General features: G+C 45.6%; 1 protein-coding gene across 1 annotated transcript in view; it reads right to left on the bottom strand.

The window, feature by feature from the left end:
- LOC137324454 (calpain-2 catalytic subunit-like) overlaps window positions 1–17,425 on the bottom strand; it is a 120,531-nt gene that overhangs the window by 47,062 nt on the left and 56,044 nt on the right. The window contains exons 2-3 of the mRNA XM_067988735.1: window positions 16,566–17,175; window positions 13,517–13,586 (exon numbers count right to left, since the gene is read on the bottom strand). Of these exons, the coding sequence (XP_067844836.1) occupies window positions 13,517–13,586; window positions 16,566–16,802 (307 nt within the window). The 5' untranslated portion in view covers window positions 16,803–17,175. The remainder of the gene's footprint in view (window positions 1–13,516; window positions 13,587–16,565; window positions 17,176–17,425) is intronic.

Below are 17,425 nucleotides of genomic sequence, written 5' to 3' on the forward strand. Positions count from 1 at the left end.
AAATCCTGGAACTCCCTTCCTAACAGCACTGTGCGAGAACCTTCAACACACGGACTGCAGCAGTTCAAGAAGGCAGCTCACCACCACCTTCTCAAGGGCAATTAGGGATGGGCAATAAATGCTGGCCTTGCAGCGACGCCCACATCCCATGAATGAATAAAAAGAAACCCTTCATTAAGTACTGGAAAAACAGTCAGTCAGCTTGACTACCTCAAATTATATTGCGATGCATATCTGCTGCAACTGTGCAGCATCCTAGTGTCATCCTAATTCTGCTCCCTTTTCTTTTTCCTCTAGGTCCTTCTCAACAGCCAGAGCCTCCCCGAAGACGACATCTCAGAGGAGGAGAATCCTTCAGAGGAGGCACCATCATGCACTCCATCACTTCCAAGCACCAGCACAGGGACTGACACCGTGGCTGGGCTGGAGAGTGAGGTAGAGGGGTCTGCACTAGTGCGCAGAGAAGGCAACTGCACTCTGTCTCTGGAGGCAAAGTACCACTGGTGGCAAACGTAAAAGCTCCCATGATGGCATTTGCCACTGGATCTGTCATATTGATTCTAACCGTAGGCATGCTGTGTTCTCAAAATGTGGCTGGCCTATGGAATCTTCCTCTACACTGGTAAAAGTCTGTTGCCAAAAGGAAAAACACTAATAATAATTATGGAACCATTTTAACTTGAAGCAGTTCTAGAATATAAAGTGGGTATGACTTTACAGAACAGATCTCACATTCATCTAAATTTACATCTATTTTGTAAACTAAAATACATTGGCAATTTTTCTCTCTTCCCTTTGGTCCATCGAACCCTCAGTATTTCCTTGGTGCATTTCTAATGGCCCTGAATCCCAGAAAAATGACCTTCATTTGGATTTCTAGTTCAATATGAAGTTAGCTGTCATGCCAGCTGTTGAATGGGAACTCAAATTACAGAACCAAAGTGCACTCACTGTATGGGTAAGAACTGGATCATTGCCAACTCTTGACATTAGAAGGATCAAGTGAAGTAATCTGCCTTTACACAAAAAGGCCTCACAAATCCTCTTGTCTATACCTGGTCCAATTTTCTTTGTCATTCGCCGGCTTAATAATTGCTATTCATCAAACCTGCCTAGATCACATTACTTAAATCTATATTTGTGTTTAGATAAGGTGAGGCAGTGCGTCAGATGACGTTATAAAGAAAAAACTACAAATGCTAAAAATATGAAATAAAAGCAGAAAATGTTGGAAATGCACAGCAGATCAATCAGTACATGAAAGAGAAAGGCAGGTTAGTGTTTTGGGTGTAAACTCATGATCAGAACTCAACCTTTTTCCCTTCTTTCAGATCATGCTTATTCACCCTCTCTATACTTCCCGTTTTTACTCCTGTGTCGGTGAGCAGAACTGCCTTTGGTCTTTCTGTGGCCTTAGGCAAAATGTAAACATTGAGACTCCTGTGAACAGCATTAATAATATGAGGATTCAAAGAAAAACTGATGTGAACAGAACAGTTTTCAAAATGGCTGCTGTGAATCAAACTTACAGCAGGATAGTGAAAGCAGATGCTGGAAATCAAACAAAAATAAAAATTCTGGAAATACTTAACAGGTATGTGTGGAGAGGATAGATAACTTAAGGGACCATTTTAACTGCGCAGCGGAAACAGGGCGCGTGGGCCCTTAAAGCTGGCCGCATGACTTGCCCGCTGACGCCCACACAGATCCCGCAGTCTTCAATCTGAACCTATTCTTTGGAGCAGGTGACAAGGACACCTGCCTGAAGCCAGTGGGGTCCTTCTTTAAATATGTAGATCGTAGTGTAGAAGCCATTGTGGCACTCTCACCAAGCGAAGATAACATGAAAAGGATCCAGGGGCGGAAGGGGGCCAAACAGATAAGGTTTTGTACACTTTCCACATGGGGCCAGGAGGAGTAGTAAGTGTTCCAACGGGCCGTGCAATAAAAGTTAAGCCACCCCTTGCCACGCCAGAGATCCTTCCGAAACACCCTCCCCATGACTTATCTTGTTGGCGGCGACCATTCACTTTGGCACCAGCCAGCGGCTTCCTGCCGCCCAAACTTCCGCTCTCGTTAATCGGCCATTTTGGGCAGGCAACTGTCAGGCGGCATGCGATCAAGCCCCGGGAGTTAAAATCGCCCGGGTCTCTCACACTGCCGAGGTCAAGGGATTTGGCGCTCACCTCAAGGGGCCTGCCCTGCTCACGATTCTGCAGCAGCAACAAAACGTGTTAATTTAATTTTTTTTTAAAAAAAGGACCTGTCTGAGGAGCCGGGAGGAGGAGGATATCAATGGATAAGAAAAATTGGGTGGAGTGGAAAATAGGCTGCCCATTCGCTAGCGCACATTTTGCACTACCTCCCAAAACGAATTTCACTCCCTTAACCTTTTAGGAGTCTGGGCTGTTCTTATATCATATCAAATACTTCTTTGAATATTTCCCACTATTTGTCTATAGGTTTACCCATTAACAGTTCAGCCCAGTTTACCGCGGTCAATTTATTTCTCATCCCTCCAAAGTTTGCCTTACTTAAATTGAAAACCTTGGTTTGTGACTTTCCCTACTCCATCTCAAACCTAATATCAAATTCAATCATATTATGGTCACTACTCCCAAGATGTTCCTTTATTGTCAGATTATTAACTCAATCTAGTTTGTCACTCATCACTAAATTCAGTACGGCCTGCTCCCATGTCGGTTCTAAAACATATTGTTCTAGAAAACTATCCTGAATATATTCTAGAAATTTGTTGTCTTTACTACTTGAGCTGTTCTGCTTCTCCTAGTTTTTGATAATTGAAGTGTCTCATTATAATCACACTGCTTATGCTACATGCTTCCCTGATCTCTGTATTTATACAGCACCACCACCACCCGCCCCCCCACCACCATCACTACGATCAGGAGCTTGGTAGACAACTCCTATCAGAGTCTTGTATTCTTAGCTGTTCCTTAATTCCACCCATTTTGTTTCCACTACCTGATCACCCTTACTGAAATCCTTTCTTTCTACTGCTGTAATTGTGCCTTTTTTCAATATTTCTACTCCCCCCCTCCTTTAATAATGTCCCTGTCCTTTCTAAAGACCATATAGCCTGGAATATTTAGCTCCAAATAATGTCCACCTTTTAGCCAGGTGTCCCTATAATGGCTACTACACCATTTTTGCTTCTAACTCACTTCTTTTATTTCTTAGACGACGTGCATTTATGTACAGAACTCTTACTTGGGTAACTGGCCCCACCCAGGCCACAAGCCCTGCTCTGCTTTTTCTCACACCATTTGACCCAATGTGGATTTTCCACTCTCAGCCCCCAACTAGTTTAAATCTTTCCCCACTGCCCAGTTACTTTATCTGCGAGGATATAGGTGCCTCTCCTGTTTAGGCCAGCCCATCTGTACACCTTTTCCTAGCCACAAAAATGATCCCAGTGTTCCAGGAACCCAAAACCCTCCCTTCTGCACCATCCTTTCAGCTCTGTGTTGACTCAGTGATGTGCGGTACCCTGGCACCAGGGAAGCAACACTCCATTTGGGACTCTGGATCATGTCTACAAAATAATATCTACGCCCCCCTCCCCCCCTCCCCCCCACCGACGACAATAAAGTCCCTCATGATTACCACTCGCCTATTCTTACTACCTGTACTGTTTCCTCCATGGATAGCTCTTCAGTGCTCTTAACTGTAGTTACCCTCCTCTGTCACCCATTTTGACCACATCACTGGTATGTAAACAGGTATACCTATCAAGACAAATCCAGATCCGCAGTTGATCTCTGTTCTACCCTCACCTGTTGCTTCCTACCCTGTCTGCCGATGCTCAGCCAGGCTCTACCGGACGTCAGCTCCAGAAAATGTTCTTCCTCCCAAATGTTGAAACGTGTGCAGTTGACTCTCAAGCTGAGCAACTTTCTGCTCGAGGAATGCAACTTTTGTACACTTCATACATGTGTATTCACCCTGGACGGTACGCCAGTCTAGGCAAGTCCACATCATGCACGCTACACACATCACTCTAGACTTTGATCCTGCCGCTCCTCTTTATATATTTAGCCCCAATAGAAATTCTTTTCAAGTTACTTGAAAATTATTGCAATTTTAATTCATCAAAATGAGCATAAGAGTGTGAAGGGCCTCCCATATACAGTCTAGTTACCAACAATCTCAACTCCGTGCATCAGCTCATTTGCTTAATATTTGCAAGCACATCTTCAGGCTGCTGTTTGCCGTCCAGTCTTGCTCATGTAATTCCTTCTGCATTTCATTCAGTATGTTGGAAAAATTGTTTGGAAACCACACCCTCATTTATTTTGTTTTCTTATTTCCATACTAGCAAAATAAAGTTATTCCTAATTCACCAAGAGTAAATAAGTGAATCAACTTCACACAAGCCAACAAATTAAGGGACTGAATAGTGCAGTGAATCATCGACCCTTAAAGAGGAGAGGGGTCTGGAGGAAGCAATAGCACACAGTCAGAGAGAAAAGTCTTGTGTAGGTTTTTGAAAATAGGGTGAGAAGTGATAAGGCAGAGGTGCTGAAGGAGGGAACTCAGAGGGGAGAGAAGGGAAATAGGAAACAGAAAGTAGGCTGGTGTTGAAGAACTTGAGAGTTTGAGTAGGGATATAGGTTTGGAGGTTTTCCTGGATATAGGGAGGGACGAAGTTGTGGAAGTTATCAAGGTTAAAAAAAACAGCATGAAATGACTGTTCTTTATTTACTTTTGCAGCTTATATTAAACTAGGAAGGGTAAAGTAAAAGGTAATCAGGAGGTTCTTCTTCACGCAGACAGTGTTCAACACTTGGAATGGACATCTGGGCAGAATGGGAGGCACGAAAACATTGGAATCATTGAAGAAACAACTAGATGCAGCAGTGGAGGCGGGGGGGGGGGGGGGGGGGGAGAAGGAAAGAGTGTAGAGTTCTTCTGGATTGATGGATTAAAATGGGCCGAATGGCCTTCCTCGTCTGTAAGTATCTGGTGATACTTTGTAGCATGACGTCTGAATTGTGATGAGTGCATGCTGGATATATTAGTCAGAATTTCTTCAGGCACTGCGCCACCACACACAACAGGCAGCTTATTGGAAAATTGTGGGCACGATGCTAGTGATTTTCCATCGATTAATTTCAATGGATAGAATATCACGGTCAGTACACTCACAATTTGCTGATAAGCTGCTTGATGTATGCAAGGTCCAGACAACTCTGACCACATATGGACAACAAACATCAGTTTTATTTTGAGTACGTGCCTGGTTTTCATCCAGTTTTTCATTCTTATATGATCTCAGAAGTGTCATCTTTTATCCAGTATGCAAGGTGAGCATTTCTCAACATTTTGCAAACGTAAAAGTCCGCACACGTGCACGGTTTGGTTTGCAACATGGGACTTCCTGACCACCGCTGCAGCCTTTACAACTCGGGTTAGTTGCAGGTATCGACTCTGCCTCGTCACGCTGAACAGGTGTGTGCGTGTGCATGTGCGATCGATCTCCCAGGATCCATACGAAATAGGAACAGGAGTAGGGCACACGGCTCCTCGAGCCTGCTCCGCCATTCAATAAGATCATGGCTGATCTTCAACCTCAACTCCACTTTCCTGCCCGATCCCCACATCCCTTGATTACCCTAAAGTCCAAAAATCTATCTATCTAATTCTTGAATATACTCAACGACTCAGCATCCACAGCCCTCTGGGGCAGAGAATTCCAAAAATTCACAACCCTCTGAGTGAAGAAATTCCTCCTCATCTCAGTCTTGAATGGCCGACCTCATATCCTACGATTAAGCCTGATACAAGGTTCCACTTGCTCACATCACGAATACAAAACATCCCATCCAACTGCAGCCACAGGAAAGCCACCTACAAACACCACCCAAAGGGGACTGATGGCAGGAGCAAGCACAGCTTATCCCATTCTTTGGGAATCCCTAGGGTATCAATGCTTCTCTGCTCCCCCCTCCAGCTCTTGCACCCCTGTTCTTTGTCAGTTTATTGATTGATTCACTGTTTCCTCAGTCTTTTTACTGGTTTTTTTCCCTGCTGTAATTATGGCAACTTTCATCCCATCAGCAGTATACACAGATATATTGAGACTCCCTTACCCAACCAAATCACTTGTTCTGCAGAAGATTTGTATTGTTCCCTTATGCCCCCCCACCCCACCAAACCACCACCAAGATAAATCATATAAAATCCAGAATAACTCATAAGATCTGCCAAATGTCATTTATTAGAAGTGACTGTCAATTTTTTGAGATAAGGACGAAGTTATTGTGGGATTTTCAATCTGAAGAAGGTTTTTTAATGAGTGAGATGTAGGCTGATTTATTGAGACCCAGACTTTCCCTTAGGTCCCCAGAATCCTTGGCTTCTCTAAACCTTTTATTTATTCTGCTTAGTATAAAATACAGTCCCCACCACTTATACCACCCGTGGTTACTGCAGCCAGCCGTTTACACCAGGCAGCTAACGTTAGCCATTTGTCACTCCCATAGATGTCAATGACGAAGGCACCACTTGTTGCATATTAAACACTCCGGCTATTTTGGGTAGACTAAGCTGTTCTCACCTTGTTAAACTGCCTTGGTTACTTACCTTGGCTACTTAATGCCCTTTCATTAGTGTCGGCGCATTAACAGCACTGACCGCAACAGCAAACATGGCTGGAAAGAGAAAAGCGATGAGCCCCAGCACAAAAATTGACCTCCTAACAAAAAAATGGATGAGCTGCTGAAGATGAGCCAGCACGACATAGTGCAGCACCTCCGCCGACCGAAATCTACTGTCGCCGACTTACAGCGACAACAGCTGTTCAATGAACAGCATCAAAATTCCAACCCAGACAGAAATTCCAACCCTGATTGAAAGAGGAAGCACGAAGAAAAGGGTGTGGAGGTTGAGGAGGCATTTTTGCACTGGTTTCAGAATGCACAAGGGAGAGATGCGCTCCTTAGTGGCCCCTTTGCTGAAGCACTTGGCAGGCCCAATTTTAATCCCGTTAAAGGGTGGCTTCAGAGATGGAAGTCTCATCACAACAGAGGGCTCCACCCTGCACATGGAGAAAAACTTAATTCAGATGCCAGAGGTAACGCTGGCCGATGTTCACTCTGTGGTATTAACATTGCGGTGTGCCATAGAGCAGCATCCCGATATAGACACAGACTGGGACACGCTAAGAAAAAGAGTGTAGGCCCAGATTACAGAGTTCTTCACCATAGAGTGTACTGCAAATTGTAAGGTACGGTACAATTATCTGCTCTATAATGAAATTAGGAGTTACTGTTTTTTTGACTTTTTATTAACAAGTGTGGCTTAAATAGTTTGTCAACCTGCATACATGCTGGTTTACTTTGTTTACTGGTAATATGGGGGCATTTTGAATGTCAGGTTGATGTTTCAGAAGCACTACTCATTTTACCATCCCCTTTATATAGCAGGCAAACTGCATTAACATCAATGCAACAGATATAAACGGTGGGACCTGTACACTAATAAACTAAATAATGAGATAAGTGCATGTATAAAATATTAAAATATGGCTGATTGTTCAGAAATTAGGGTTCTATCCTAGAAATGAAGGAGACTTCGAAAGGCTTGTGTTTTGTGTTGAGTGGGACATTCCAGATTTAGAGTGGGAGATTTGGAAATTTCTAAAATGTTAACAGGGCACACAAAAGTCTGGAACTCAGAACCAAAGCCATGTTCCCACCCAAAGAGTCATTCACCCCCCATCTATCTCCTTGCGAAACAGAGTCAGCCCCAGGCATGTGAAAGTTTCACCCATGTTCACCTGAACTATGAAAAACACTCAGAGGTACAATTAAAAATAGTCCTTTCAAATGTCTGTTGCACAAGCACTCATCAAGGATGGGCCAGGACTGAAATTTTACCAATCTGTTTTTCCAGCACATTTTAACAGTGCACTATGATCAGGCCTGAGGCCTGGGTGCCACAGTGAATTGCAACACAGTTCTTTCACCTTAGGGGCCTTCAATCAAATCCAGTCATGAAAGATGGTATTAAAAATCCTTATAAATCAACTTCCAGGATTAAAGTTATTATTAAGGCATTTTAACATGTCTCTGACAAGGTCAATTGCGAATAGCCTTAAACTACATTTAAAGAAAAAAAATGCTGAGTTGTCACATTAAATCATAAATGTTATAAAGACAGATACCTGGATAATTATCATTTGACATTGTGACTGGATGCTGTGTTTCAGAACTTGCATTTCTGAACTCCACCTTGATGTGTTATCATCACGAAGTATCGCTCCAAGGACATGGGAATAGCAGCAGTGGAAAGTTTACAATAGGAGTTTAGGATGGAGATTGCTGTTTTATAAGCGCATCAACTAATTGAATAAAAATAACTTAAATAGGCATCTTTCAATGAGTCAGTGATTATGACCTCCAGTAGTTACACCCTGTTTGAGCGGTCCTGGGCTCTGAGGGCAGATTAATCCATAAACATGTGGCCAGTGACTGGATTAAAATCTACCTGCACATTTCATCTCCTGCTACTTCCATAAAAATCAGGACTTCGCTCTAAGGAACTTGATGGGCTAATCTTACATGACAGGAGGCCATGAGCTAAATTGTGTATTTCTTTTTGAAACAAAATGAACAAAAATATGTAAGGATTATTTTTGTGAAATTGGAAGTACTTATCCAGTGTAATAAGTAGTGAAAAATTGTTTCCGCTGCTTAGCAAATTAGTACTAGAACAAAGGGAGTAGCTAATAGATTTATCCCTGCCCCCTCACACAGGAGGTTATTAGAACACAGAATACCGTACCACAAATGCCCACTGAGGCAGAGACTAACAACATGTAAAAAGAGAACTGGATAAGTATTTGAAAAGGCAGAATGTAGAAGGATCCATGTGGGCTTTACAAAGGGGCAGCATCTGTGTCCTGAAGATTTTAAGCTAGGCTCTGATCCTGCAACAGCAGCTCCAAAAACTCTGTTCACTGCCACGTTGGCAATCCATGTCAAGTTTATGCAGTCGCAGAACAGTAACTCAGTATTTATTTAAATTAGAAATAAATATTCATCGATGGCACCACACATGAACAACATCGCAGTTTATGTCATCATACCCTCCCCTTTTGTCTCAATGGAGGTAAGTTTCCCACAAGATGCTTCTTTAATGATTTCCTATGTTCACACCATTGAATTTTTTTTTTGGGGGGGGGGGCACATTGTATCAGTCCTCTGGAATTAATCTTACTTGAACTAAATTCACAAAAGAAACCCTTTAGAAAAGGCAAAAGGGAGTGGAATAAATATGTTGCTCAAATGGGTGGTGTTCATTTTCAACATGTCAGCTAACATCGATTTGCTCCACCTGTGAAATTAACCCATACTCTCATGAAGAATCTAGAATGACAAGGTTTTCACATCAACTGCATTGGTGTCACATTTGGGAATGTTTATGTTTCAAATTAGTGACAATATCTACCAGGAAATGTTTGTGTTGTGTTAAACACAAGTCTGGAAATTCTTGTTTCCATGTATATGATAAACAGTGCATTATGAATGGTTTCCATGACTACACTTGCTTGGCCACGTACCCTTGAGATGCAGGATTTGCATATCTTGTGCATTCTATATAAGTTCCCAATCCACACTCCCCAATGCAGCTTTTGCACAATTTCGACAGTTAATTTAAATGATTCCTTCTAATCCAGGCGAGAATGATGCAGATTAAAAGGCCCCTGGGAAGAGGTTTTATCTGAAAATTAGTCAGAGTTGAGGATGGAGCCTCAGGGATACCTTAGTGATGTTCTTACCACAGGCAGTCATTATATGGGATTTTGGGGAAATTGGATTGGGCAAGTGAGCCATGTTCACTTGACCCCACTCAAGTGCGATGGGACAGGCTCTGGGCAAGCCTTAAAGGGGACTGGCGATTCCTTTTGTGATGATACATCTGGTGCAACGTTATACTGGCGGTTTAAAAGTGATACAAATTACCGTCCCATTTTACTCCATTTACCTTTTCAAAACCACCAGAAAACAAGTGGTAATGCAATGGACCATCCAGCCCACCATTTCCTTCAGTGATCATGAGAATGCTAAAGGAAATTCACTAGTGAAGTACAAGATATATTGATCTTTTAATGAGAAGTAATAACACTTTCTCGGAAGAACACTAATAAACAGATTTACCACACTGTTTATACATTTCAGCACTCCAATCAATACTCAGAAGTCAAAAGGATGCTGATTCATTGGATTCATCATGACAGGTCTTCATGAAATTACTTTTCCAATTATATAAAGCAACTCATCGCATGAATGTCTTCTTAACTTATTTTGGGAGGAAAACAAGCATTTTAAAATTGAAAGTACTCTTCTCCATGGTAAGATTCCCTACTTTGCAATGAACGGTACCACTAACAAAGGATGACTGCAAATAAATGGAGTCTTAAGTTTCTTTGTTTTGCAGTGGCAAAATGAGAAAAAAATATAAACTCAAGGTAGTTAGTGAGATGATAAGTACGGTGTTCCAAGCAATCTTTATTTTTGGAAAGCATTGAACGTCTTCATTCCAAACTTCAGAAAATTGGCATTCCCATCAGTGCGAAAGCTTAGGGTTCACTCTTCTATTCATAGCTATGAATTAAAATAGCCACTGCCAGCTTGCAAACTGTACCAACAAAATTCAAATCAGTCTTTGTTTATTTTGTTTAATTTAGCATAATTTGCAAATGAGGTGCTAAAATGGGAAAAGGGGGAGAAAGTGTCTCCATGGCAATATGTAACATTTGCATGTCCACATGTTATATGTGCAGGTATTCTTCATTTTTTAAAATCCTTATTTCACCTATACCAAAAGGGGCCAAAACAATGCAAAATCATTTAAACTGCACGAACAAATGCTAGGATAAAGGCCTTTTCTCCTTTGGTCACATTCCCCACCTCCCCACGGCCCCCGAAAACACCCCCACCCCCTGCAGACATGCTCCCCCCACCCCCCACTCACTCCCCCTTCCCCCCCCCGGAGACGCGCCCCCCCCCGCTCACCTTCCCACCCGCAGACGCGCCCCCCCCCCCACCACTCACCCACGCCCCCTCCGATCACTCTCCCCCTACCCCCGCCCGCAGGCACAGCCCCAATTTGTTCCCCCCCAATTCACTCCCATCCCCCCCCCTGCAGGCACCCCCGCCCAATTCACTCCCGCCCCCCCCCCCGCAGGTACACCCGCCCAATTCACTCCCCCCGCAGGCACCCCCCCCCCCAATACACTCCCCCCGCAGGCACCCCCCACCCAATTCACTCCCCCCGCAGGCACCCCCCCCCCAATTCACTCCCCCCGCAGGCACCCCCCCCCCCCCCCCCAATACACTCCCCCCGCAGGCACCCCCCCCCCAATTCACTCCCCCCGCAGGCACCTCCCCCCCAATTCACTCCCCCCGCAGGCACCTCCCCCCCAATTCACTCCCCCCGCAGGCACCCCCCCCACACGCCCGCAGACACCCCCCCCTACACACGTCCGCAGACACCCCCCCTACACACGCCCGCAGACACCCCCCCCCCCACACGCCCGCAGACACCCCCCCCCACACGCCCGCAGACACCCCCCCCCCACACGCCCGCAGACACCCCCCCCCACACGCCCGCAGACACCCCCCCCCCACACACGCCCGCAGACACCCCCCCCCCACACACGCCCGCAGACACCCCCCCCCCCACACGCCCGCAGACACCCCCCCCCCACACGCCCGCAGACACCCCCCCCCCACACACGCCCGCAGACACCCCACCCCCCACACACGCCCGCAGACACCCCCCCCCACACACACGCCCGCAGACACCCCCCCCCCACACACGCCCGCAGACACCCCCCCCCCACACACGCCCGCAGACACCCCCCCACACACACGCCCGCAGACACCCCCCCACACACACGCCCGCAGACACCCCCCCCACACACACGCCCGCAGACACCCCCCCCCACACACGCCCGCAGACACCCCCAACACACGCCCGCAGACATCCCCCCCCACACACGCCCGCAGACACCCCCCCCCTACACACGCCCGCAGACACCCCACCCCCCACACACGCCCGCAGACACCCCCCCCCACACACGCCCGCAGACACCCCCCCCCACACACGCCCGCAGACACCCCCCCCACAGACCACCCCCCCAACACGCCCGCAGACACCCCCCCCCCTACACACGCCCGCAGACACCCCCCCCACACACGCCCGCAGACACCCCCCCCTACACACGCCCGCAGACACCCCCCCCTACACACGCCCGCAGACACCCCCCCTACACACGCCCGCAGACACCCCCCCCTACACACGCCCGCAGACACCCCCCCCTACACACGCCCGCAGACACCCCCCCCTACACACGCCCGCAGACACCCCCCCCTACACACGCCCGCAGACACCCCCCCCTACACACGCCCGCAGACACCCCCCCCTACACACGCCCGCAGACACCCCCCCCCCACAGACCACCCCCCTCAACACGCCCGCAGACCACCCCCCAAACACGCCCGCAGACCACCCCCCAAACACGCCCGCAGACAACCCCCCCAACACGCCCGCAGACAACCCCCCCAACACGCCCGCAGACAACCCCCCCAACACGCCCGCAGACAACCCCCCCCAACACGCCCGCAGACAACCCCCCCCAACACGCCCGCAGACAACCCCCCCCCCAGCATACTCTTTCCTCCTTACTCCCCAACTTCTTTTGCCAAATCCAAAATCACACAGGAAGGAGTTCATAGCTATTAAGAGGGGGTTCATGGTTTGTGTTTTGAGGTTATTTTGCTGATAATGAAAATTAGTTGAAAGTCTTAACTACTAAAGCCTACACTGCAGAAAAAAGGAAAAAAATACTTTTTAAAAAATGCACACTTTGGGTGTTTGATTCACATTTTAGATATTGCTGGACAGCCAATTCAACAATCAGACAAGTGGCAACCCTATTTTTTTTTTCTTCAAGGCGTGACATGCTCACCATTTATTATGGGATTTCTGCAAAACTTGCTTATCCACTTCAGCACTTCATCGCGTTACAGAGAGTAACCTTTTGCCAAGTCCAACCACAGACAATAGGTAGGAAGGGCTTAGGTTTTCATGTTTGCTTTACTAACCCACAATAAAGCACTACCAGGACTGAGTGCAACATTTCTTAATTAAAAAGGGTAAGATCTGTTGCAGTGTTGTAACCTCTATGTATCTCTAGACTGGCAAGAAATTTCTAAATTTAAAAACTGAAATCAAAAGTCAATTAAAAAAACACACAGCATATTGTTTTTCCACTTACATTATTAATTACAATTTTCAATTAATTTTTCATCATTAAAGAAGTCAGCAGACCTATGAACATGTTTCCATCCCTGTCCCTGCTCCAATCATGCCCCGGCACAGTTTTGTTCTAAAAGGTGACCATCTTGCAATCACCCATGTATCGGGAGACATCATAACTTGTGCTTTCCAAAAGAAACATTTGCCAAAGTCTCTCGCCACTTACCCAGCGCCCCCTGGCAGATGTCCGTGCGGGACGCTCCTCCAACAATAAACTCGGGGTTCGAGCACAAATCCTGAAAACAACAAAAAAATATATAGACAAATGGAAAAAGGACTTCATTTCTTGGGGCAAAACAAGATGAAAGAATGGAAGGGAAGTTTGCTAATTATGTAATGTTATCAAGAGAACAGAGCACTGGTGAACAGTTTTATACTTTGTATAGTTATCTACCTGAAGCACTAAAATGCACAAAGCTTCAGAACACACATTAGCATTCTCCCCATTAACAATCCATTTCCCACATCAGCTATCCTGTGGCCTCTTTCATAGAGAGTGACAATTCTATGGCAAGTTATGTGTTGTAGGTCAATGTCCATTAGGAACTGCATTGAGACGCCCCAAACTCACTTCACACAGGAACCTTACAGTCAGTAGACTACCATCCCATCAGACTGGGCTCAATTTGGACCCTGGGCTATTAAATGGTTTCAGAAACGCTATCTGGACAACAGCTCCTGATTTCTTAAAAACTTGAATTTTACACTCAGTTACTGAATGCTCAGTGTGTAAAAGTTTGGCTTGATCAACAAAAATATTCAAAACTGGAGGGATTTTTTCAAAAAATCCTATATTATGAATTATTTTGATCTTGCATACTAAAACTAAAATCCCAAAAAACTGTACAACAACTCAGCAGTTTTGTTAACAAAACTCCTCCCTCCTCCCACAAAAGAAAATCTCAACTTTTAATTTTTGGGTAGAAAGAGGAACTGAGAGGGCATAGGATCTTGATTCCCCACTCTTGCCAAGCAAATTTCCCCAAAATTCATTACTGGAACGTTGTCTCCATACACAGGCAAAGTCCAAAAGCTGGGCTAGCAACAAACATCAAGGATGAGGCCAATGTAGCCCCAATAATTGTTGAACTGTGGGTAAATTGTCCGTATTGTCTGTACACATCGGTCTGTGTATTTAAAGTTTAAAACACTATTATTAAGTCAGTAGAGCTTTTTTATTTTCTTTTGACAACATTCCTCATGCTGGTAGTTCTCAAAAAACGAATGCAAAACTTTATTTTCATTCTGACAATGTATCAGGCATTTTTAAGTTACATCTGTGACATAATTTGCCTTTATCATGAAGGTGACATCACAAATAAGAACAGTAGTGATGTCAAAATAATACATTCATAGTTAGTTTTAAATGGGAATCACATTCATTACCACCTAGAAAACAGGCACCTGGCGGGGGTGCGGGGAGGTGAAGGGGTGGATGGTGCATGGGCCTGATTGGTGCTGACAGCTCATTATAACGAATCAGGTGTGCAGCCAATGCTACTTGCACCATTCACTGGCTGTTCGCTTGTTTTGGGGCATGCGACATTGGGCTTCACTGACGCCACTTAAAAAGCAACTGGTTGCAGACACCAGGAACTTTTCTGAAGAGAGAAATGGCTGCAAGACCCAATCAGGCCCCCAGGTTCTCCGATGCCACTTTGGAGGCCTTGGTCCAAGCAGGACCAGGGACAGGACAGGACGAGGGACATCCTCTTCTCCTCCCCTGGGGGGCAGAAAGCCCTTTAGGCAACATCTCTGCCACCAAACGGAAGAGGTTAATGCCAGGAGCCTAGCTCCTCAGACATGGCTGCAATGTTAGAAAAAGTTCAGTGACCTCACCAGAGTTGTCAAGGTAAGAATCTTACCTCTCATAGCAATGACTCTCTCCTCACATCTCCACCACCTGCAGCCTCACTACTCTCAATACTCCTCTCCCCCATTTCCCTTCACTTTCCTACAATCACCACACCACATTTCACTCCACCTGCTCACACACCCTGCACCTCCTACTTTCACCACGATGGCAACCCTCACTTCCCCACACCATATTGTACCACGGCAGGCATATTATCTAAAGGCTCACAAGAACGTCACCAACACACTCCCTTCTTTCTTGCAGGAGGAGGTCATGCACAACTTGCAGCAGGCGGCCATGACCAGAGGAGGCCGAGCTCACCCTGTCGCCACGCAGAAGGAAACGTGATGGCTATGGCAGGCAGGGGGAGAGTCATGGCCGTGGTGAGTGGCAACACCGGAGGAGACGTCATGCAAGGTTTCTTTGCACCTTGGGGGGGGGGGGTGTGGAGAAGGAAATTATTGAAAAATAAAGGAAACATCTAACATGCTTTTAAAATACATCTGTAACATAAGGCATAAATAGATTAAATAAAATTGATTAGTTGTGCACTGATTGTGCAGCCTCGGAACAGCACTGGCAAAAGCTTGGGAGCAAACGGCTGAGGAATGTGCATGACCCAAGGAAAACTGAAAAAAAAATTAACGTGAAGTCTTAACTACTACAAAGCTACTGGTGTCATTTTCAAGTGAACGTTACCACCACACAATTGTTTTGTGCTGTAAAAATACCACTGTTGTGACTCACATCAAGCTCTCCTTGGTCTGACCCTCCCTGAAACAGCTACAACCCCTCTTTAAAAAACATTTGCCATAGAAAACCTTTGCTTCGAAGGAGTTCCCACAGCAAGGATCGAGGCTCCCCTCTTGGAGGAAGCCTCACTGGGTGGGGTGCGGTTTGGGAGTTGGGGGCTGTAACACCAGGTAGCCCGTCTTCCCATCTAGCAAGGCGCCCCACCAGGAACTGAGCCTTGTAACATTACCTCTGGTACATACACACATATTGCTCAGCTGTTCAAATAAAACAAACAAATGTTAACAGCCACTCTAGATATTTGTAGGAGCTTTAAATTCCACCTTTGTTTTTCTTCCATCAACCCGAGAATATGATTCAAATTGCGGGTTGTCAAATTTTGGAGGAAAGGGGCAATCTCCCAATTTTTTGCGTATAGAGGACTTTCACCACACACCCCAGGTACGCGTTTCTTGGCAGCGCTGGTTAAACGCAATTACAATTCAGTAAAACAAACCAGTTCAAGTTCCCCTTCCTGTTTTTAACATTGTAAGTGGCAGGAAGAAAAATCAGAATAAAGAAAGAAAATAATTAGCAAATAAATGTTTATTGTTAGAAAGTTCAATACCTTTGGGCGTCTCCACTCGACGTCTCTGGTTTTGAATGAATTTGGCCCCAATTCATTGTAGCCCAAAGACGCGGTACAGGCAGGGAAGGACTCGTCGCAGAAGAGGCTACCTGTTTCCAAGCAGTGTTGTCGGATCGCCTCATAATCCTGATTGAGGAATTTCACGGCTTTCCCGCAGGAACCGATCCCCGCCGCCTGCTCCCTCCGCTTCTTGATGCAAGCTGCCATTCCTGACATTATGACGGCTGCACGGCCTACAGCTGGTAAAATTCGGAATCAGGGGGAAAAGCAGCAACAGACTTCTGCCTGGACTGGATGGGAGCGGACTCGAAGGGAAATTCTTGTCTTGCAGCTTTCCCAGGCACAGTCAGTCAAAAGCTGGGTGTGTCTGCATCTGCGGCAACACCTGCCTTACAAGGGACAGCGTGTGGGCAGATGACTATTTTTGTTCTCGATTTTCGTAACCTTCCTACCGCCCACTGCCAAACCCAAATCCAAACAGGACGCAAGATAGGAACAGGGATGGGATCGTAGCTTGAGTCTACGGGTCTATTCTTTGATGGACAAAGTTGACATTCCAAGATTAAGCTGCTAAATGGTTAATGCCTGCCTAAAGATAGAACACAGAGTTAGTATGAGGGTATTAAGCTTTCATCCATGAACTTAATCAAATGGAAAAATATACCTTCAGATACTTTGGTGCTGATGAAAATTCATTAAAATGCTTAATACCTAAGACAAAAGTGAATGGGAAAAACATATTGGGAGCATTTCCTCCTGTTATCTTGTGTTAGTGGCATTATAATCATAGTAAGAGAATTTCTTCTGATTTACCATATTGCTAGAAATACCAACCAAAG

Source organism: Heptranchias perlo, chromosome 8 (assembly GCF_035084215.1).
Source record: "Heptranchias perlo isolate sHepPer1 chromosome 8, sHepPer1.hap1, whole genome shotgun sequence".
In the NCBI taxonomy this organism is placed as follows: domain Eukaryota; kingdom Metazoa; phylum Chordata; class Chondrichthyes; order Hexanchiformes; family Hexanchidae; genus Heptranchias; species Heptranchias perlo.